This window comes from Mus caroli, chromosome 2 (genome assembly GCF_900094665.2).
Source record: "Mus caroli chromosome 2, CAROLI_EIJ_v1.1, whole genome shotgun sequence".
Classification (NCBI taxonomy): Eukaryota; Metazoa; Chordata; class Mammalia; order Rodentia; family Muridae; genus Mus; species Mus caroli.
The window spans coordinates 20,979,194-21,000,268 of NC_034571.1; the positions used below are offsets into that span (position 1 = coordinate 20,979,194).

Here is a 21,075-nt window from a genome sequence, read left to right on the forward strand (position 1 = left end):
TGTGAGCCACCATGTGGTTGCTGGGATTTGAACTCTGGACCTTCGGAAGAGCAGTCGGGTGCTCTTACCCACTGAGCCATCTCACCAGCCCCCGAGCTGGAACTCTTGATGGGGAATCAAGAGAGCAAGAGTCCAGAGGGAGAGGAAGGGTGAGGCCTACATAGGGGGTCTAGATGGGGCTCCATTAGCCCTTGATAGTGGCACCAGAAATGTCCGTCTTGGCTCCACTGGGCTGTACCCTCTGTACTGGCCCCCAGGCTCTGTGACAATACTAGGCTTGCCCAATAGGACTTTGGAAACTGTTCTTGGCCATTTTGTTTGTTTGTTTGTTTGTGGCTGTCCTGGCTACTGATCTAACCTAGGAGGATATCTGAGTCCCAGATTTGACATCTGAGGAAGGTTGGGATGTGTTAAGGCCCTTCCTCTAGAAGGCTGGAGTTAGAACAGCAGGAGTCTGAGTGTCCACTGCTGTCCACTTCACCCTTGCAGCTCAGACCCTCTCACAATGGGACTCTCCTGGAAGGAACGGATCTTCATGGCTCTGTTGGGAGTTGCAGCAGCCTCTGGCCTCACCATGCTCGTCCTCATCCTGGTGAAGGCAACCAATGTTCTCTTGCCTGCAGACACCAAGGTTTGCTCAGGGACCTAACGAGGATGTTGGGCTGGGTGACCAGGATGTTGGCCTCAACACCTTTCTGGTTCCATATTATCCCTAGTTTGGGATTGTGTTTGATGCCGGCTCCTCCCACACATCCCTGTTTGTGTACCAGTGGCCAGCAAACAAGGAGAAGGACACAGGAGTGGTCAGCCAGGCCATGACTTGCCAGATAGAAGGTCAGTGGACAGTTATGTGGCAGGCCACTGCTGCCTGGCTTGGAATCCCAGATAATAGCAGGAATCCCAGTGGGAGAGACCACTTGGTGACAAACGGGAGTGACATTTCTAGTTTTCAGGAAGGCACATCCACCTAAAAGAAAAGGCCTTAGAGCACTGAAATAAGACACAGGATCACACCCTTGGGCTGGCTCTGATGAGAGTTCACACAGAGATCTCAGACCCTGTACCTCCCCCCAGGGACTGGGGCTAACATTCCTTCATCCAGTCCCACATCTGCCCTCTAGCCAGGACCCTCTCTGGCATCCTGGAGCTTCCCACTAGGTCTACACTGCACTGATGACAGTGGCCACCAGGTTCATTTCCTGGGGCTCTTTTCAATTCTAGAGACCAAAAGCCTGAGTCCAAGGATGGCAGAGCCACACTCTCCAGAAACCCCAAAGTGGGAAAAGCTCAGGGTTTCCTACCTTTCCCTCTAAGAACTGTCGTCAATAGACTTGGGGTCCACTATGCAACCAAACTAGCTTTATCTATAGGTCTCCTTTGTTATTTTAGACAGGGTCTTGCTGTGTATCCCAGATTGACCCTGAACCCTCAATCCCCTGCCTCAACCTCCTGAGCACTGTCATGCCCCATTCAAAAATCTTAATTGATTTTGGAAATATTCTTCTTCCAACAAAGGTCACATTCACAGGTTTCAAACATCTCTGGTGGCTGCCATTCAATCTCAACCTTTAGATTTGGAGCCTTTCCCTAGGCCACTGTGTTTCAGGACCTGGAATCTCTTCCTATACCTCTGACCCGACACAGGCTGGGGAAAGCCTGAAGAGCTGCCTGGAGGAGGCGCTGGCGTTGATCCCACAGGCCCAGCATCCACAGACGCCCACATTCTTGGGGTCCACAGCAGGAATGAGGCTGCTCAGGTGACACAGTAACAGGCTGCATCTGTTAGGGTCACTCACAAAAGCCAGGCACCCTGAGTTGAACTAACTGCAGTAGAGATTGGGGTGAGGAACCAAAGGTTGGGACGAGGCTTTCCTCTGCTCACGGTCCTTTCTGCCCAGCCAGAAGAACAGCTCTCAGGCAAGAGACATCCTAGCTGCAGTCTCCCAGACACTAAGCAAGTCTCCTGTGGATTTTTGGGGTGCTAAGATCTTGCCTGGGCAGGATGAAGGTGCCTTTGGCTGGATCACCATCAACTATGTCCTGGGAATGCTCCTGAAGGTGCAGGGGTAGCCTAAGGGTAAAGGGTTGGTCTGACAGGCCAGTGCCTGTGGGTGGCTGGCCTACGCTGGGGCCAGTGTGGCTGCCTAGAGATCTAAGCACTTCATCTGTGGTCAGTATTCCTCTGGACAGTGGATCCTGCCTGAAGAGGGGATGCTCGTTGGTGCTCTGGACCTTGGTGGAGCCTCCACGCAGATCAGCTTCGTGCCTCAGGGACCCATCCTGGACCAGAGCACCCAGGTTACCTTCCGCCTGTACGGTGCCAACTACAGTGTCTACACTCACAGCTACCTCTGCTTTGGGCGGGACCAGATCCTGAGCAGGCTCCTGGCTAAGCTGGCACAGGACAGGTTGGTATGTGAAAGGGTAGAGAGGTGGGATGGTATGGGTAGAGTGGAGGGGTGGATCAGAGCTTAGAGCTGATGCCTTTTCCTCTCTCTGCAGAGCAGCCAGGTGGCCCCGGTCAGACACCCATGCTACCACAGTGGCTACCAGGCCACACTGTCACTGAGTTCCTTGTATGACTCACCCTGCATCCACACTACAGATTTCCTGAACCACACCCAGAACCTCACAGTTGAAGGGACAGGCAACCCTGGGAACTGTGTGGTAGCTCTCCGAAGTCTCTTCAACTTCTCCAGCTGTAAGGGCCAGGAGGACTGTGCTTTCAATGGCGTCTACCAGCCTCCTGTGCATGGCCAGTTCTATGTAAGCATGGCTTCCAAATCCTGCCTTCTTTCTGGAGCCCCAGAGGCCCTAAGGACAAGTTGAACAGGAGGTGCCCTGGCTGGCTCTTAGGGACTCCAGTGCCTATGGGGACACCTGACTGAGTGTCATACCGCAGGCCTCCCTCAGGCTTGCACAGCCTTCTCTACTCCTCCAGGCCTTTTCCAACTTTTACTACACCTTCCATTTCCTGAACCTCACGTCCAGGCAACCACTGAACACTGTCAACGACACTGTCTGGAAGTTCTGTCAGAAACCCTGGAAACTGGTGGGTGACCTTGGATACCTACCCTAGCCCCGTCTCCATACCATACCTTGGGCAGGCCGGGCCTCTGGGGTCTTGTGGGGTTTTCTTGGACAGAGATTTGTGATAAAGTTCCCTTTAGGAAGCAGAAGTGGGGAGGAAAAGGCCCAGGGCACCGATGTTATCAGCCTCTGGTTGTTATGAGGTTGGCCACCTAGCTGGAGGGTGATTTCCACAGGGATTTGCAGAAGGGCTTTCTGAAACACTTAACAGTCTCCCGATGTATGGAGACTGGATGGATGGAGGTCCCACCATAGCTGGGGGCGGTGCCCCAAGGTCATGGAACCTCATTTACTAATCAGTTTCTGGAACCCAAGGTGGAAGTCAGCTATCCTGGGCAGGAGCGCTGGTTACGGGACTACTGTGCCTCGGGTCTGTACATCCTCGTATTGCTGCTGGAGGGCTACAAATTCAGTGAGGAGACCTGGCCCAACATCCAGTTCCAGAAGCAGGTGACTGCCCTAAGCATCTAGGCATGTCTGGATCAGGGTGAGAATGGGATAGGGCCCAGGACAAGCCACCCAGCAGCCCTGAAGAGCCATGTGTCTCACAGGCAGGTGACACAGACATTGGCTGGACACTGGGCTTCATGCTGAACCTGACAGGCATGATTCCAGCTGAGGCACCGACACACTGGCGGGCTCAGAGCTATAGCATCTGGACGGCTGGAGTAGTATTCGCAGTGCTGACCCTTGTGGCCATTCTTGGGGCAGCTGCCATCCAGATCTTCTGGACCCAGGACTAGGTAGAAACCAAGCTGAAGTAGATCACAGTCAACAATATCTAAAGCAGAAGTGTTGAGAGTCAACAGTGACAACACAGCTGTTTGTGCTGTCAACCTTGTGATCCACCATCAACTGCTCTTAGGAAAGAAGGCCTTTGGCACACAGGACCTTCTGAGCAGATCCTAGATGCCTGCCCTCGTGAACCCCTGACCTTTAAGGACTCCAGTCCATCCATCGGGCCAGGAGGGCCAATTGTTGATAGTATTGACTCCTTTATGCCCTCAGGATAGCACTGGCTATGGGGACTGATGTTGTCCATGGGATAGAAACAGGAGAGGCAGCTGTTGGAATAGTGCCACCTCAGAAGGCTGTGGCCAGCCCAGCAGAGACTCCCTGCTTCCTCACTATATCAGACTACACCAGACAGTCAGAGTCCAGCTCTGGGGCCAGCCCAGCTTCCTCACACAAGAGCCTGTGGTTGGATTCTCTTTATCATCAATCCCAGAATATAGATCAAGTTGGGAATGAGGGGATCATTTTTGTTTGCTTGTTTAATTAAAGCTGGTTTGGTCATGGTATTTATTGCTAGTTCTGGTCTCCTGGCTGGGGTCCCGGTACAAGCATGGCTTCCACATAGGCGCCAGCCGGGATCACAAAGCACTTAGGGAAAATGCCAACGCAGCCATCTCGGTGTCCCTCCAGCCATGCTTCGTCCACTGTGGAGACATGTTGGGTGCTGTATATGCTTACAACAAAGACTGAGCCCTAGAGAGCAGAGTCCCGCTGGGCCTGGGCAAGCCAGTAGTGTCGGGCAGGAAAGGGCAGCCTTTTACCTTCACACAGAACATCCACCGTGTCCCCTTGGTGGAAGTCCAAATCCTCCGGCCTTTGGGCGTGATAGTTGTACTGAGCTACTACTTGGTAGAGGACTGGCCGGCCCCAGGCCCCCTGTAACAGAAGGGTAGGCTTCAGGAGCAGCAGAGGGGCTTCCTTTCCAACTGTCTGGGCTGCCCACAGCAGGCATCGTGGTCTCTCCCCTTGGCTCACCCGGCACTGGAGCTGCAACCCTCTTGGGCCCACGGGCACATTCCTCCATATACTCTGCAGGGACTCCTCCGTGGAGATGGGAATCCAGGATCTCTCCTCTCCTGGGGCTTTGTAACTGCACAGGAAGTCCTGAGGGTGAGCTACAGTATGTAGGGGGAGTACCTAGTACCTGGTCTTTCCCTAAAGGAAATTAACTTCTGTGGCTCTCCACTGTGCCTGGCCTTTACTTCCAGTGGCTGCCTAGATTCTTAGGCCTAGAGCTAAGGAAGCCTTAGCTTTGATCCTGTCCTGGGCCTGAAAAAATGACGACTTCAGAGCAAAACAACAACAGAAGTCTTTCTCTTCAGTTCAGAAGAGCCCTCACTTCCTCATAGCTCAGATCCATCCTGTTGTACCGTAGCTTAGAGTCCTCATGCTCACAGCTTTCTGACTTACCTGAGCTGCCCTGTCTGCGTCTGGTGAAGGAGGGCTTGAGCTAGTAGTGTCTGAAAACTGGACAGGCCAGTTCCTCTTGGGACCTTCAGGGGCACAGTAAAGTGGCACTGCACAGTGACAGTCACCAAGGATTCAGGGTCCTTTGTAGCTGCTCCCTGAGGACAAAAACAGGGCTGCTTAGCCTTTGAAGGCAGGTTCTTGGAGCCAAGGAATCAGAATAGAGGCTGGGCTGAAAGGTCAAAGAGAATCTGAGGTATGGCCTTCCTTGCTTCAAGTGGCTGATGAGAAGGGACTGGAGAGCAGGATAGCTCTTACCTCAGATCCTGAGGAGACTTCAGAGGGGCCTGGACCAGGCCTTCCGGATGCCAGCAAACTGTCATATAGGCCAGGGCTCGTGTGACCACCTTTTCATAAAGGAGACACTTTGAAGTAGCTGGCCCCTACCCCAAACTTTCCTTAAGGGACAAGTGCCCACGCCCCAGCTCTCCTGAAGAGGCTCCTCCTACCCGTAGTGCTCGGGACCCTCTTACACGTGGATGAGGACGGCTGGTGGCCAGCATGCTCCGCCTGGGACCTCTGCAAAGGTAGACAGTGGTCAAAGGGACCTCACAAGTGTGGGTCCTCACACATGCCAGCTGCAGCCATGGTAACACATTTTGTTTAGTTGGTTTTGTTACGTCTTACATTATACAAAACTATTTGTGTATAAATTGTTTAAAAGTTATTTATGCACAATTTGAACACATACCAGGGCTTTTACTATTTACATTGCCAAGTTTCCTTCAGGTGTGATAGGGGCTACACTCTTCTACTGAAAAGCATGTTTAGCTGGATGTTGAGAGCCTACTCTATGTGAAGAGGTTACACGAGCATTTTGTAGGTAAGGGTAAAGTATAGTCCAGGTAAGACACTTGGCCAAGTTTCAATAGAGTCAACCTTTTCTTCAGAAGTTTGCAACTCACACTTCAGCCTTGACATTCAAGAGGGTTTTGCTCCAAGTGTGAGCTCTTGTATTATATCTACATAGATCTATTCTGTGCCATGAATCAAGTAGAATAAATGTGACTGTAGCCTTCCTATCCTTTCCCTTCCAATGAAGTCTTCAGCTCGCACTTGAGTTGGTAACCTGGCTACTCTCTAGTTGTTGAGTTCTGCATCCTTGAGTGCTCTTGTTAAAGGATGCATTTCCATTGTATGCTGGCCTTGCTGGTGTTGTCTGGTAGTGTTTCCTAGATGTTCCCTGGTGGGTTTTTGCCTTTGTTGGGTTTGCATAAACAATTGTATGTGTGTGTGTGTTGCTTGAGGGTGGACCTAGAGTACAAGAGTCTTGAGATGGTGGGTCTGGACTCAAGGAAGAAACTCCCTGGGCTCTGTCCTAGCACAGTCAATGTTTAAAGATATACTCTGGGAGTTCAGCCAGCAGTTAGCAGGAAGTCATTATCCAAACTTCTCTGGGAGTAAATTCATGGTAGGCCCACACCATAGCCATGCCTTGGGATAGGATTGAGTCCCCATAGGCCTGGAGTCTACAGATTGCCCTGCATCAGTGGAGAGTCAGTCTACTTCCTAGGTCTCCTATCAATCCCCAAATCTCAATGCTGGCTTCCCCACTAACCCTGAGAGGTCCAGGACAGAGTCTTAGGAGGTGCCCAGCCTAGGGTGCCCTGAGTTGGAGAGGAGGTGAGGACCTCTACCCTTTGTGGGACACTCATGGATGTGGCTTGTGAAATGGTCTTAAAGAGACACTATGGAAATTCACTGTGTGACCCTTATGAAGTTTACAGTTCAGGACAGGAGCTGGCAGATGCAAGTTTAAGTCCTGGGGATTTGGGATATAATTGTTCAAAAGGACATTGCACTGTTGGATTATAATGAACTAAAGACTGGATCACATGGAACTGACTGTCCTGTGTCCTGCAATAAGCTCGTGTCAAGCTTTCTTCAAGTGCTCACCACTGGCTCATGGGCCTGCTCCAGGGAAGCAAGGGTTCCTGCCTAACTCCTCTTCACAAGGGCTTGGAAGGCTTGCAATGGCCAGGAAGGAAGACATTGTTTGGTCCTTCCGACCTATTTTTCCTCAGACTATCAAGTGATCTGATCACCACACATCCAACAGAGGCTCTAATCTGTTGTTAACAGCCACCATCTGGTCCCTGTGGTGGGTTTAAATGTATGCCAGTGAGTAGGCCCTACTAGCTCCATCCCCTGGTATGACTGCCTCACCACATCTATGGCCCGGTTGTTGAGGAAGCTGCCTGTTCTCTCAGCTTAGGTGAATAAATGAGAGTGGTCAGTCATTCCAGTCTGGATGTCTCAGGGAGAGTAGGATGTTGTGGGTGCCAACTCTTTGAAGGTTTAGGTTTCAGGTTACAGGAGGAGATGTACTCTTATTCTTAAGGCTTTTCCACCGTGGGGCTCAAGCCCATCCAACCTAAATCTTGTTTTCTGTAAAACCAGACAAAGTTAGGCCTGGATCTGCTTGCTGCCTACACACCTACCTGCTGAGGCTGGACGTTCTGGTCATCAGGAATGACAGAAGCCACCACCTAGTGGGGGCAGGAACACAGCTGGATTAGGGCCCCACTGGATCTGCTCCCCCAGGTCCCCAATTCCCGGCACCTCTATGGCTTTATGCTGCGGGGTGTGGGCTACACCTAGCTCAAGACTGCTGAACCACTGCGGCTAAAACAAAACAAAGCAGCCCAAAGGTGTGACCAAGAGAAACAATTGTGCTAATAATATCAACTTAATATTATTATAACTTGTTAAATATTTTTGTTTCTTATAACAGTCTTCTGCTGTGCTAAGTGGACTCTGATAGATGCACAAATACAATTTCCTCTCCACCTGTACTGAGTTTGCATCAGGGAGGGTTCACAAGCAGTGTGCACCTCAGGTGGCTGCTCATGGTCACACAGTGTTGGCAGACCCAGCACTAGTGACCACAGGTGTGTGGCCAGCCCAGGGGTCATCACTGCAATGCCAAGAGGACCCTTCTTTGTGACACTGCTAGTAACTGTTTTCCTGAGTTCCTCTTATATTTGGAGGTGGGATACTCTGCCATAGCTTGTGGTTTAGGGGACATGATATGGCCCAGGCTGGCCATCCACTTCTGGCATCTTTGCTGTCTATGGCAGAGGTATGGAAACAGACACATGTGAAGATGCAGACACTGGCAACATCTGGGAGAAGAGTAGAGGGTGAGGGAGAGCACCATCAGGGATTCCCATCAAAAGACCTGAGCCCTCCTTTGAAGCTGACTTCTGGTAAGTTCTGCCTTCAGTCTACAGCCTCGTGTGAATGAATGCTCACCCCAGCCCTAGGAGCCTTGGGCCCACTTTCTACCTTCTGACTTTCAAATGGCCTAGACTATACCTAACTGTCCTCATAAACATACTAGATGTCCAGTGCAGGGGCCAGCCACACCATTAGCTTGACATAGGCTACATTTTGGCTGCTGAGTCCCTGAGCTGGAAAATACCCTAGCGTTTTACCTTAGCCTTGCCAAGGAAATCCATGGGCTCCAGATGTTTTAGGTATCGCCTGGGAGGCTGGAAGACCTCACCCTTGGGTACTTGCCATAGCTGTAGGGGTACCTGTTTCTGAGATGGAACATGTAAACTGGGTTAGCCACAGTTGCAAGAGCCCTGAGCCTTGACACAGAAGGGGCTGCCTGGGCTCCATTCATACGTGATGATACAGGAAGTATGAGGCACCCAGGCTACCCACCTCTCTCCATGTCCTGGAGTTAGTCTTGAAGGAGTAAGCTGGAGAACCTGACCCCATACCAATCTGGCTGTTACCTGCCCTACTCACCTGCACTTTGTCCATGGCAATGTCCAGGATGTCTTGAGCCCCTTCTGGCCATTTGGGGATTGCCTCCACTAGAGTATTGGCAGCCTTGGTCCAGAGCCCTGCCTGGCACTGTGCCGATGCCATGTTGTATAGGACCTAGGAACAAGGATGGACATGACTGCAGGGGCCAGGACCCCCAGGTGGTCCTCATATGAGCTCCCCAGTTACAGTAGCTGAAGGTTCTTCTGTATGTTCATCTGATGCTACAGGTAGGGACAAGGCCACCTGCTGCCTGACTGGCTCAGTTGTCAGGCACCAAGTTCTCATGCCCCTTATCTGTTTAGTACTGGAGGGGCCATGTTTTGCTTTGGACTTTTCTGTTTGAAGCAGATTTCCCTTTTAAAGTGTCTTCCTTATGGGGGATGAGGAGGCAGTTGGAGAGATGGCTCAGTGGTTAAGAATACTTGCTGCTTTTCCCAAGACTTGGGTTAGACTCCCAACTCTCACACAGTGGCTCACAAAGTCTCCCCTTATCTGACACCCTCCCAATTTCTACACCATGCCACCACCTTTAACTGACCCCATACCTCTGAGTCTAGAGTATGTTTAAGGGCTCCCATTGACAATGCAGGGACAATCAGGACCCGACATACAATGGAACACAACATTCTCATGGGCAAAGAGGACTGAGGTAAGGCTATCTTAAACCCTCTGTGACATGCAGATAAACTCACACAATGCTGTGACCCCACTCTTCCTTCATCCTGGAGATGTAAGCACATAGCAAACTTAGCTTTGCTACAAGGAGAGGCACCTCCCTACTCTTCCTACCTGCTGTGTTCCAACTGTTTCCCTGGCTCAGCTGTAGGCACTGCTGAGCCAACCCCTTTCCCCCTAAACTGTCTGTCACCTTGTCATGATCTTCAAGTATGTTCTGTTTTTATCTGCTTTTGGAGCCCTGGATTTCAGGGCTCCAAAAGTCTTTGGCTGGACAGAACGCCTCATTCTGCATGGCGGACCATGACAGCAACACCAACATAAAGGTGACAAGCCCTGGCAGACTCCAGACTTCACCCTAGGACTCCAGTCAGGACCTCAGACTACATTATAGGACCCTTATTGCAAATCAGGGCCATGGCAGAGCCTTAGACCTTTCATTAAACCCAAGACTCACAGAGAACACCTCTAAGCCCAGTGACACTGCTTGGCATGTGACCTCTGCACAAGCCAATGCTCACTTACCTCCCAGGCTTGCAATTTGAAGTTCAGACCCAGTTGTGTGTAGTCAATGACAGCATTGTCCCTCAGCTGTGCCAGGGCCAACTGGAAGTCAGACACAGCCTCCTGGAACCTGTGGGCATCAGGGGTCTCTCAGTAGCTACAAAGGAGTTGCTGAACCTCTGAAGGGTGTTTTGGGATACTCCACCCATCCTTCTCTCTGTGTCAGCTCTGGGAGACCTGGAGGCAATAGCAGTCACCTTCCTGGGTACTCAAGTCCAGAGGAGTGTGCTTAACTGAAGTTGACTGTCTAATTCTGCTTGGCCACTTGAACATCTGCTCTCTGCACCTGACAGGGGACCATGCCTATATCCCCAAACCCCTTCTAACTGTTCTGGTCATTTCTTTCCTGCCCCTCAGGCCCTAATCTTACGAGGCCTTCACTAATCTCTGAACTTCAAACTGTGGATGAAATCTCTGTCCCTTACCAGATATTCCACTTTCCCCAGTCACCCTTCCTTGGCATTGGGGCCTGTAATCCTGATTATCTCTCCTCCCTTCCTCCTCTTGGAAGCTGGGTAGCCATGTGTATCTTGGGATAAGCCCTGGTTTTCACATTTGCAAATTGGCTATAAATACAGTGACCTTACCACTACAGACATAGGGAGAGAGCCAGTGATGTTGAGAAAGTACTATAAATTTTGACAGGGACAAGAGCCATGTATGGGGGCCCCAGGCTAACCAGAGCATTCTCATTGAGGCTGGAGGGGATCTAGGAGCAAGCATGGGTTTGCAGAGACAAAAAACCATCCAATAAGGAACAGGGGATACTGCTGTGTTCTCACCTCTGCAGCTGGAAATTGGCCACTCCCCGCTGGAGGAAGCCAACAGCCATGCAGGTGTCCTTAGTCACTGCTTGGTCAAATGCCTAGGGACAAAAATGTGTGTGGAACACTAAACTCAGTAACCGAGGAACCCAAAGCCACAAACACACATGGAAATGTATCAACAGCGAGGGCCACTGTCCAGTTAAAGCCTGGAGAGTGTGTTACTGCATAGATTTCTCAGCTGCCCCCAAGCACCTCACATCAGACTCAGGGCACACCCCCATGGCATAGAAACCCAATTTGTCCACAAGGAGCACAGAGCTAGAAGAAAACGCCCCCCAATATCAATAAAAGTCATCTCTGGGAGACAGAACTGTGTAAATTTTGGACTTTTAAAAATCTCTTTGCAGGAGCTAGAGAGGGCTGCTCTCCCAGAGGTCCTGAGTTCAATTCCCAGCAAGCTCCTGGTGTTTCACAACCATCTATAATGGAAGAACTCACATACATAAAATCCATTAATAACTGTTTTTAAATCTCCTTTGGTAGATCACACAAAACGGCACATAAGGTGTGGATTAGAATCAGAACGCAGAAGTCTTCTGTGCACAGGCACCTGCTGTGGTTTCCTACCACCTTGCCTGGCCAGGCGAGGGCTGACTGTGAGCTGGGCCTGACTTTGAAGCTTTCCCATGTCCAGGAAATGGCATGGCTGCTCACAGATTCATCCAACACTACAGCTTCACACCGACAAGTTCAAGTGCAACCTCGTGAGACCTGTACACTTAGATTTCCTTATCGCAGTCAGTTATACCACCCACTTCTCAACATTTCCGGGTCTAGCCAGTATGCCTGTGCTTGTACACAAGTAAGTTTTATTGACTCAAGGCAGTGACTCTTCTTCTTCTTATGGTAGAGCATTTCAAACTCCTCTTTAGTTACAGTGTGAGGAGGGGAGCGTGGGGCTTATTCACTGTTGAACCAGCCGGTAACAGACCATTACATTCCCTTTCCTGAACAATAACCTTTTTGTTTTTTGGTTTGGTTTGGTTTTGGTTTTTAAGACTGAATTTCTCTTTTTAAGACTCAATTTCTCTGTGTAGCCCTGGAACTGGAACTTTCCTGGAACTCACTTTGTAGACTAGGCTAGCCTCAAACTCAGAGACCTGTTTGCCTCTGTTGGCTTCAAACTCAAAGACCAGCCTACCTCTGTCTCCAGAGGGATTAAAGGCAGGCATCACCATGTGTGGCTCAAACAAAACCCTTTTAATGAAGAAACAATAGGTACAGATAAATATGTAAGAAGTAATAGAAGAGAGCTGGCAAGATGGCTCAGTGGGTAAGGACACTTGCCATCATGCCTAATGACCTGAGTTTGATCTCTAGGTTCCACGTGGGAAAGAGAAAACTGACTCCCACAAGTTTCCTCCTGATTTATACACACATGTAAATAAATAAATAATTAAGACTTCCAGAAAGAAATAAAAAAGAGACCATCTCCACACAGCGCAGGGTTCTGCTCTCACCCTTGGCCTTGGATGTCTTTGCTTCCCATATGTGGTGTCCAGGTAGGTCTGCGTTGTAGGCAGAGTGCTGAGGGCTTCTATCCCACACCCAGGAATGGTGAACATGAAGGGGGGATGCCCTGATGCTCACTCTACAGTGTGCTCCCCTGAGTAGGTCTGCTTTGAGAAGCAGGTGGAGATTCATGTGAGTGCTCACTCAGGACCGGAATGACAGACTGTGTGCCACCATCCCATCACAAGCATCTGCTGAAACGCACACTTTCAGAGGAAGTGCAGAGCCCCTGACTGCTCTGACCCAGCCACCAGCCTGCCTTCGGGTATGCTCCTTCCTCAGTCCTGAGCACCCGAGCCTGGGCAGGTCAGATCTGGTACAGTGGCCGCATTTGGCTTATATGGCTATGGAGACTGACGGTGCCCTGCTTCCCATTCTGGTCTCAACAAAAAGAGGGGTCCTCTAACCACAAAGCTCCAACCTGCCTCAGGCAGTCACGAAGAGAGGACATTAGTTGAACAGTCTCTTTCCTCCCCTTCTATGTTGACTATAAGAGCGTCTTTTTCCAGGGTGCCCATTGGAAGATAAGGTTTTATGTTCGCAGTCACATCTTCATCTGCATTCCCCTAAAGCCTCCACCAGGGATGTGAGAGGGGGAATCTGTTATCCAGTCCTGGGGTGCTTACCCGCAGCGCAGCCTCGGGATCCCCTGCCATCAGATGCACGCAGCCCCTGTTAAAGTACATCCTAGCCAGCGGCTCTTGGACATCTGAGAAGAAGCACAGCGCAGAGTCCCAGTCTTCGCGTGCCACAGCCAGCACGCCCCGGTGCCAGTCCCGTATCTGATCCCCTAGAGAGCTCATGGAGCGGGGACTCCTGCTTTGTGGCGAAGGAAGTTAGAGATTCTAGCTGGAGCGCGTGGGACAGGAGGAGGGAGCCCCACAGAAGCTGGGAGGCCGTAAGCCAGGGCCAAGGGGACCGGGACAGCAATGAGAAGCAGCTGGTAGCAAGACAACTGGAGTTGTGACAGTCGGTCCTTGAAACTGAGTAGATGGCCCAAGGCTTAGGCCCCTCTCTCACGCCCCGCCTAGAACTATTTAACCAAGTCCCTAGCACTGAGGAGAGGGTCTATGATCACATAGCCACACCCCTGCATTCGTCAGGCCTATCTGTCCACTCCCTGGCTTAGCTCAACACCAATGAAACCACGGTTATCTCCATATGGACACGCCTTCTCCACCTCTTAGTTCTAGCAAGGAAGCAGGTGTGACCACGCCCCTTACTCAAGCCAAGCCCAAACCATCTTTTTCCTGGCAAGTTCAGAACTTCAGTGGGCCCCCGACGTCTATTATGCAAAACTGCAAAGTGTTTGGGGAAACCCCAGGGAAAGTGCTGCACGGCCGGGCCAAGGTTCCGGGGTCAGTATGGACGGTGCATTGAAGAGCTGCCTGCTCAGAGGTCAGCGTGGTCAGGCCAGGTGGGCGGCCTAAAGGAGAAACAATCTAAAGGCGGGTAGAGCTCGACCTCCGGCCCCGCTTCTTCGGAAGTGACCGGCTGAGCTTGGAGACTCCGGAGCAACAAGCTGGGCCGGACTGGATGCCATGTGGCTAGGCCTTAGAAGCCGGATTGGGGCCTCGGAATCAGGTGTATCAGTCCGTGGTGGGGCAGCCCGCGAGGGCTTTCTCCACTAGTGGGCGCTAGCCTGGCTGTTACTCTCCCTTGCGAGTGTGGCCATTGGGACTGAGTCTTCTACACTGCTCTCCAGGTGGATCACAGCTATCCAGAAAAACTAGCGGTTGGACAGGGATTGTGTCTTGTATAGACAGGTGGGGCAGCCCAATGTAGACTCTGCAGGACACCCGGAAGTTGATGTCCACCTTCATAATCTTGCTCGAATAAGGCCCATCCACAGTATGGGAGACATATGCCTTCCCCAAAGCTGCTGATACCAACGTTAATCTCTACTGAAATTTTCTCCCTGACATTTGGGGCACCATGGCTTGGCAGGGTTGACTCATGAAATTAAACACCACAACACCCAATCCAAGTAGCTAGGCTCAGTTGTATCGTAGGTTCATTACCCTTCCTTGCCTGGTTGTTGATCCCCTGTACTCAGAGTCACAGCTGGTTCTCCTTGTGTGACCCAGGACAGCTAACTTTTCATTCCTCCATACGTGTAAAATGGCAACGATCAATTCTGTCCTACCAAGGCTTTTATGAGAGCTGAATGAGATCTCATAGTGTCAGCAAACCGTTGGTACAGTTGGTGCTCAGCAGCGCTTGTCATCCTGAGTTCCCAGGGGCTGTGTCCCCTGGCATTTCTCTATGGGCTGAGTTTCCCTAAACTGCTGCCTGGAGTGCGTGGATGTTGCTAACCTGCCTTCTTTAAGTCCTAATGCATCCATTCTGCCCCCATACCCAGATCTTGTATTGTCTCCGTGCTGGCTGGTCACTTTCCCTTGTTTGGCTCCTCTCCCTCTTGCTACTCACTGCCCCTTCCTGGAAGCCCAGCCTAAATTCTATCCCTGCCTTCCCAGCCCCATCTGCCCATTTTCTTTTCCATAGGTCAGGATTCTTTCTAGAATGTTCCATAGCCCATATGGTGGTTTGAATGAAAATGACCCCCATATTCTCATATGTTTGAATGCTTGGTTCCCAGTTGGTAGAAATGTTTGGGAAGGGCCGGGAGGTATTTCCTTAGTGGCGGGAGTGTGTCCGTGGGGATTGGACTTTGAGGTTTCAAAAAGCCCACACCATTCCCAATTAGCTGTCTTGCTCCCTGTTTCATGCTTGTAGATCAAGACATACACTCTCAGCTACAACTGTAGTGCCACATCTGCCTACCTGCCACCATGCTCCTGCCCTGATGGACATGGACTCACTCTTAGAACTGTAAGCCCCAGATCAATTTTTTCTTCTCTAAGTTTCCTTGGTCATGGTGTCTGTACAGCTATAGAAAACTAACCAAGACAGCCCATTTTCTTATGTTGCATGGTGTAGAACATGGTCCCAAGTTCTACAAGGAATTCCTCCTGTTCTCTGATGAACCCCAAGTGTCAGCCACAGTGACTTTCCCCTGAGCATATATGATGTGCTCTCCGTACATTGGTTTGCATGGATCATCATAATGGCCAGGTAGCTTATGTTTAAGTAGACAGGAACCCTGTTAAGTTCCAGTCATGGTGTGCGGTCCAGAGGTACGCCAGTTGGACAGACACATGCTTTTGGCTCCATGTAGGTCCATAGCCCTTGTGTGACTGGCATCTGAGTGGCAGGACATCCTCTGGGAATGATTTCAAATTCACTGATGATTCTTAAAGGAGGGTGGATTATAGAAGTTGGGTGCTGTACAGGCGCTTATCTCCATGTTTGCTGAAGGGGCCAAGGGAACTTCTATACCAGCTTGAAAAGCTCATGTCTGAGGGCCAAGCCTCAATTTCCTTTTAGGACAGGTCACTCAAGAAGGTGAACAGGGCATGGGGTCATTTACCCTCTCCTCCTCTGGTCTTGCAGGATCTAGAGGGGAGGTGGGGCGAGCAATAGAAGGGTACCCGAGGATTCTCCTTTGTGTACATGAGCCAATGCTGTCCCGGGAGCACAGGTGTCCCCCACTTTCCACGGAGGGCCAGACAAATGTGGGTGAAGCTGTCGGGAAGTAGAATCTGTGTACTGCAAATGGAAACCCAAGATGATACCACCATCATAGTGAAAGATAGTCTAGTGGTTCCTCAGATAAATAGAAATGTATCCACACAAAGCTGGCAGAGTAGCTGGATATATTCTTGGCACTGGTTGATGCAGGATAGTGAATCGACTGGCTTGCCTCAACTAGATAGCAAGGCACTGTCTTAAATAAATAAATAAAAATGTAAAAGGAAGCAAACAAAACATATATACAAGTGTTCCAAGTGACACTATTTATAATAGCAAAAGGAGGGGGGGAGACCAAGCCAGATGTCTGATTACTGATACATTCAGTACATTACTGGGTATACTTTGAAGAGACATGCCACTTGTAAAAACACAGATATTCTATGATCCTGTTTGTGGAAAATATCCAGAACAAGCAAATTCATAGAGGAGAGGAGGAAGTGTGGGGTGATCTCTGGCAGATAATGAGATGTCCTTTAGTTGAACTGTGCAGAAGGCAAGCTTTTTTGTACATGAGTTACGCTGATAAACTTTGGGACATTTCTGAGATGTGTGCAGACTCAGGGTGAGGGGTTGTGAGTAAGTAGTGGTGTTTACAGAGGAGGCCTGAGCCAGCCTGGCTGCAGAGGCCCAGGTATGCCATCCAGTCTTCTCAATCCCTCCTTTGTCCTGGCTGCCCTAGTGTCTCTGGCATCTGAGGGCTACTGTGTTCTGTTCCTAGTAGGCTCCAGGTACCAGCTCTGCCCCACTGTGCATCTCTTCCCTCCCCTTGTCTCCCAGGCTATGTGGCAAGTCCAGAGCCACGTGTAACCCTCAGCTAGGGCCCGAGGGACCTGGAGACCTACCTTGGAACCTACCTGGGACCAGATCCAAGTTGGAACCAGCAAGTCAGAATACAGAGGGAACTGGGAACCCATTCAAAGCCAGTGCTCTAGACTCTGAGCCAGGAGTCTCCCATCCCTCACCCCACGGTCATTTCCCATGCCAGACCCAGAAAGAGGACAGGAGGAACTCACCTTGACCTACCAGTGTTCCCTGGAGCCTTATGCTTCTTCCAGACAGAGCCAGCCCAAGGTGGGCTGGAAGTGAGAAAGAGAAGCAGCAGAGAGACTGGGAAGGGCACTGTTCTTAGTGGACCCGGTGCTCCACTTAGGACAAACAGATGAACTGGGCCCTGGGTGGTTCCCATGCTCTGTTGTATGCTATCACAGTGGCGGCTGAGGGCAGGGCCTGCCTGGTGCAGAGAGTTCCTGGGTGTGCAAGCAGGAAGGTGCTCGGGGGTGGGGTGGGTGTGGGGAGACAGTAACTTTCAGCCAGCTGATCTAAGAACAGTGCTGTCCTGCTGATGGAGAGTGACTGGGAAGAGACTGGACTTGGCCAGCAGAGGGGCCCAGAGACCAGTTTCTAGTGGCTATCTGTGGCCTTAGCATAGAAAGACTGTATGCTACTTCTATGGGGCTGTACAACTAGCAGTGAGTTTTCTAGGGTAACTTTAGAATCCTCCAGCCCTTGAGAGATCAGAGGCTACATCCCACTTCCCATATGTCTAACATGATCACTGAGGGGATCCTGAGGGAAGTTCAGGATAGCCTTGGCCATCTCTGGAAGTCTAACCATACCTGATTAGGTTCCCCTTTACCTAGCCCTGCTACTACCCGATTGAAAAAAAAGTCTGTAGCTCTCTGCTGGGTTTTTTTTAAATCTTGTGTGTGCATACGAATTTTCAATGTGCACATTCATGTGTAAGTATAGAGGACAAATGTGGAGCTCAGAGGACACCTGTTAACCATCTTCTGTCACCTGGCTTGCTACCTCATACGCCAGGCTATCTGGCCCACAAGCTTTTGGGGACTCCTATATCTATCTTCTTTCCATTCATAGGTACAGACTGGCTGTACAGGGACACACACCAAGGTATCTGACTTACAGGAACACACACTAGTGTGTCTGGCTGTACAAGGACATATCAGCGTTCCTGAACACATTAACTAGGGAAATCACTGAACTCCCTCTGCTGTGTTTGTGGAATGGTCTTCCTTGTGCAGAGGTGAGGGGATGGGAGCTGAGGAGAGTGTATCGGTGCAGGGAAGCAGCAGGAAGTGTCTGTGGGCATGAGCTGTCACCCTGGTTACCTCCTTGCTGCCTGGATTAGTTCATTTGTTTCTTCACTTGTTTGTTCATTAATATTCATCAAACTTGAATATTCATCAAACATCTTAGGCAGTGGCTTTGATGCCAGAATGGAGCATGCAGCTTGGGAAGGGTCAGTGGAGACTGCTGGGAAGCTGAGTAAGAAGAATATCAGTGTATCTTCCTCTAGGTCATCTTCACAGCCCACTTGGTGCTCTGTTCCTGATGACTTGGTCCCAGGCTTTTCAGTTTAGTTTTTGCAAGAGTTTTTTTTTTTTTTGCAGGGAAATGTGATAGAGGCTAATCTTAAATTCCTCCTACCTTGGCCTTTTGAGAACTGGAACCATTGGTGTGTGTGCTCTAGTGCCAAACTTGCTTGATACTTCTGCCTAGCATCCACATATGGGCATGGAGATTTGTCTGTGAGCAACAGATCCCATTGAGGGAACCCAGGACTCTGATAGGTGAGGTGGAAGACAAGTTACAGAGCCCCATGGCTGCTGGCATAGGAAAAAGCCACCTTGCTGAGTTAAATTTATCATTTTCCAGGAGTTGTAGCTGCTTCATAGTGGGTCAGAGAAAACTCCTTTTGGGAATGGTCTAGGGACAACCAATAGCAAGGTGAAGTGAAGCACATACTATTTTATGTAGAGGGAGCTGTGTCCATAATAACCTTCTTGTTGAGGCTTCTATTCCTTCCATCACAAGACATAAACAGTATACTGTCAGGAGTCTGGAAACCATGGTTGCTGGGCAATGGGCGGTTTCCCTGGCCACCCCTCACTGGATATGGGGATAGGTTTCTCCAGCAGCTCTGGATGCTCAGAGATCTTGGTCAGCTTTGCTTGTGAGCACATTCACACTGTGTCTGGAGGTCTTACAAGTTGCAGAGGGGGTTGATATGAATTCAAGACCTGGCCAACTGGTTGTTAGTGGCAGGATCTTGGAGAGGTGTACTCAATGACCATTACCAGAGAGAAAGCTGGGGGGGGGGGGAGAATGTGCCTTCCACTGGGGGTGCTGACCATCTAGAGGTCAGTTCTGCTGAACTATAATGCAGGTAAAGTGGTCAGGGCTAATTGTGACAACAGATTCATGCTTCCATGTGACAGTGGGCCTGGCCACAACCCCACAATGGAGTCCTTGGTGCTGCTTGTAGATGGAATGACTTCTAACTTGGGGCTTCTAGCCAAAGCAAGGGAAAGCTTGGCATAAGCAGGTAAGATGCTCGAGAGTGTTTCTCATTTGCTGTACTTTAGAACCAAGAGATAACAAAGACCAGGACCTGACGGCCAGGGGATGCTTGATGCCAGTGAAGGAAGTAAGGAGTGAATTTGGGTGCCTGCTGGGGATAGCAGACTAAGGCTGTAGCTGTCCAGGCTGGAGTAGGGCAGAGGTGTGCAGCTGTATTACTGTTAGGAGAGATGTGGTGCTATCAGAGTACCAAAGGCGAGAGGTGTGCAGATTGATCTTAAGGACACGGCGTCCATCTTTCTGCACTCTCCCTTAGATCTTATGTCTGTTTATCTATGCCCAGATTCATGATTCCGGCCATCTCCAACTTTATGTTAAGCTAGTGCTGAACTTTAATACATTTTTTAAAAATTTGTGGGAGTTTGTGGTGTGCATGTATGTGTGTGTGTGTGTGTGTAGGGGTGTATGTGTGTATGTTTGTGTATGTGTGTACATGGGTGCATGTAGGTGTATGTGTACATGTTTGTGTGTGCATTTGCAGACCAACAATCAACTTTAAGTGTCTTTCCTTGCGTGTTCTCTCTCTACCTTATTGTGGGGGGGGAGAGAGGGTGGGGGAGAGGGAGAGGGAGGGGGGAGAGGGAAAGAGGGGGAAAGGGAGAGGGGGAAGGGAGAGGGAGGGAAAGGGGCGGGAGAACAACTTGTATTGATGCATCCTGCAGTCTGGCTGTTAGCTGCTTCTGTGCCACAGGTTTTCTCCATGTCTGTTCTGGTCACAGGGATGACTGTCCAGTCCAGGCTGGCACTCCCACATCTCAACTGGACATGAGATTTTAGGTCACTGATTTCTGGATAAGAAGTAGTGCCATGCCCAGTCAGTTCTCTCTGCCCACCATATGGGTCTTGGGGACCAAGCTCATAAGGTCAGATTTGTCAGTGAGAGTCCTTACTTGTAAGCTGGGCCATCTCACTGGCCCTCCAGATTATTGTTTAAGACAGGGTCTCTCACTGAGCCTGGAGCCACTGATTGGCTAGACTGTTGGCTAGCTGGTTCTGGTTCTGCCTGTCTTGTCCCCTTTAGCCCAGGGGCACAGATGCATGAAGTCACACCGAGCTTTTGCATGAATTCTGGGAACCTAAACTCTGGTTCTCCTTGTACAGCACTAAGCTACCTCCATGGGCCCTGAAATATTTTTTTTGAGAATTCCCATTTAGTTTCTATATAATTTTATATAATTTCCATTACTCCCATTTTGTGCACTGAGACCATGTTTGCCTTTGACTTCTGGACCATGTTTTTTTCTGTTCCTCTTTAAACACATGTACAGCTGTACTCTGGCCTTTGCTACTTCATGTCAAAGCTTTATTCTGTGTTCTATCTTGCCTCTTATGCCCCTGGTTACATGACATATTTTCCTACTTCTTTTTAGATCTCCTGATTTAGTTTGAG

At 50.1% G+C, this 21,075-nt stretch overlaps 2 protein-coding genes across 11 annotated transcripts in view; one reads left to right on the forward strand and one right to left on the reverse strand.

The window, feature by feature from the left end:
- Positions 1-11,556, forward strand: part of Entpd8 (ectonucleoside triphosphate diphosphohydrolase 8) — a 13,881-nt gene extending 2,325 nt beyond the window's left edge. For 6 of the 10 annotated variants that reach the window (XM_029473713.1, XM_021181336.2, XM_029473712.1 and 3 more), the window contains 9 exons: positions 490-631; positions 717-834; positions 1,607-1,757; positions 1,899-2,058; positions 2,176-2,412; positions 2,503-2,766; positions 2,903-3,052; positions 3,406-3,540; positions 3,642-4,391. In XM_029473713.1, coding sequence (XP_029329573.1) covers positions 506-631; positions 717-834; positions 1,607-1,757; positions 1,899-2,058; positions 2,176-2,412; positions 2,503-2,766; positions 2,903-3,052; positions 3,406-3,540; positions 3,642-3,833 — 1,533 coding nt within the window. In that variant the 5' untranslated portion in view covers positions 490-505 and the 3' untranslated portion in view covers positions 3,834-4,391. Of the gene's footprint in view, positions 1-489; positions 632-716; positions 835-1,606; positions 1,758-1,898; positions 2,059-2,175; positions 2,413-2,502; positions 2,767-2,902; positions 3,053-3,405; positions 3,541-3,641; positions 4,392-8,432 lie in introns of those variants that run through there. The other 4 variants (XM_029473714.1, XM_021181356.1, XR_003835805.1 and 1 more) reach the window with 3 other exon arrangements.
- Positions 4,399-13,513, reverse strand: Noxa1 (NADPH oxidase activator 1). Its single transcript, XM_021181370.2, has 12 exons — positions 13,337-13,513; positions 11,154-11,236; positions 10,333-10,441; positions 9,112-9,246; positions 8,790-8,897; positions 7,794-7,841; positions 5,802-5,871; positions 5,611-5,699; positions 5,296-5,450; positions 4,861-4,975; positions 4,647-4,761; positions 4,399-4,529 (listed from the first exon to the last, which is right to left on the reverse strand). The coding sequence occupies exons 1-12, from the start codon at positions 13,511-13,513 to the stop codon at positions 4,399-4,401; spliced, it is 1,335 nt and encodes a 444-aa protein (XP_021037029.1).
- Between the last annotated feature and the right edge of the window lie 7,562 nt (positions 13,514-21,075).

What these genes read in the sequence shown, in the direction of transcription:
- Noxa1 (XM_021181370.2), bottom strand. Translation starts at nt 13,513, where the DNA reads ATGAGCTCTCTAGGGGATCAGATACGGGACTGGCACCGGGGCGTGCTG. An exon ending in GAGGGTCCCGAGCACTACGG is followed by an intron (nt 5,700 to 5,801) that starts GTAGGAGGAGCC and finishes CTTTATGAAAAG; the next exon opens with GTGGTCACACGAGCCCTGGC. An exon ending in ACGCAGACAGGGCAGCTCAG is followed by an intron (nt 4,976 to 5,295) that starts GTAAGTCAGAAA and finishes CTTCCTGTGCAG; the next exon opens with TTACAAAGCCCCAGGAGAGG.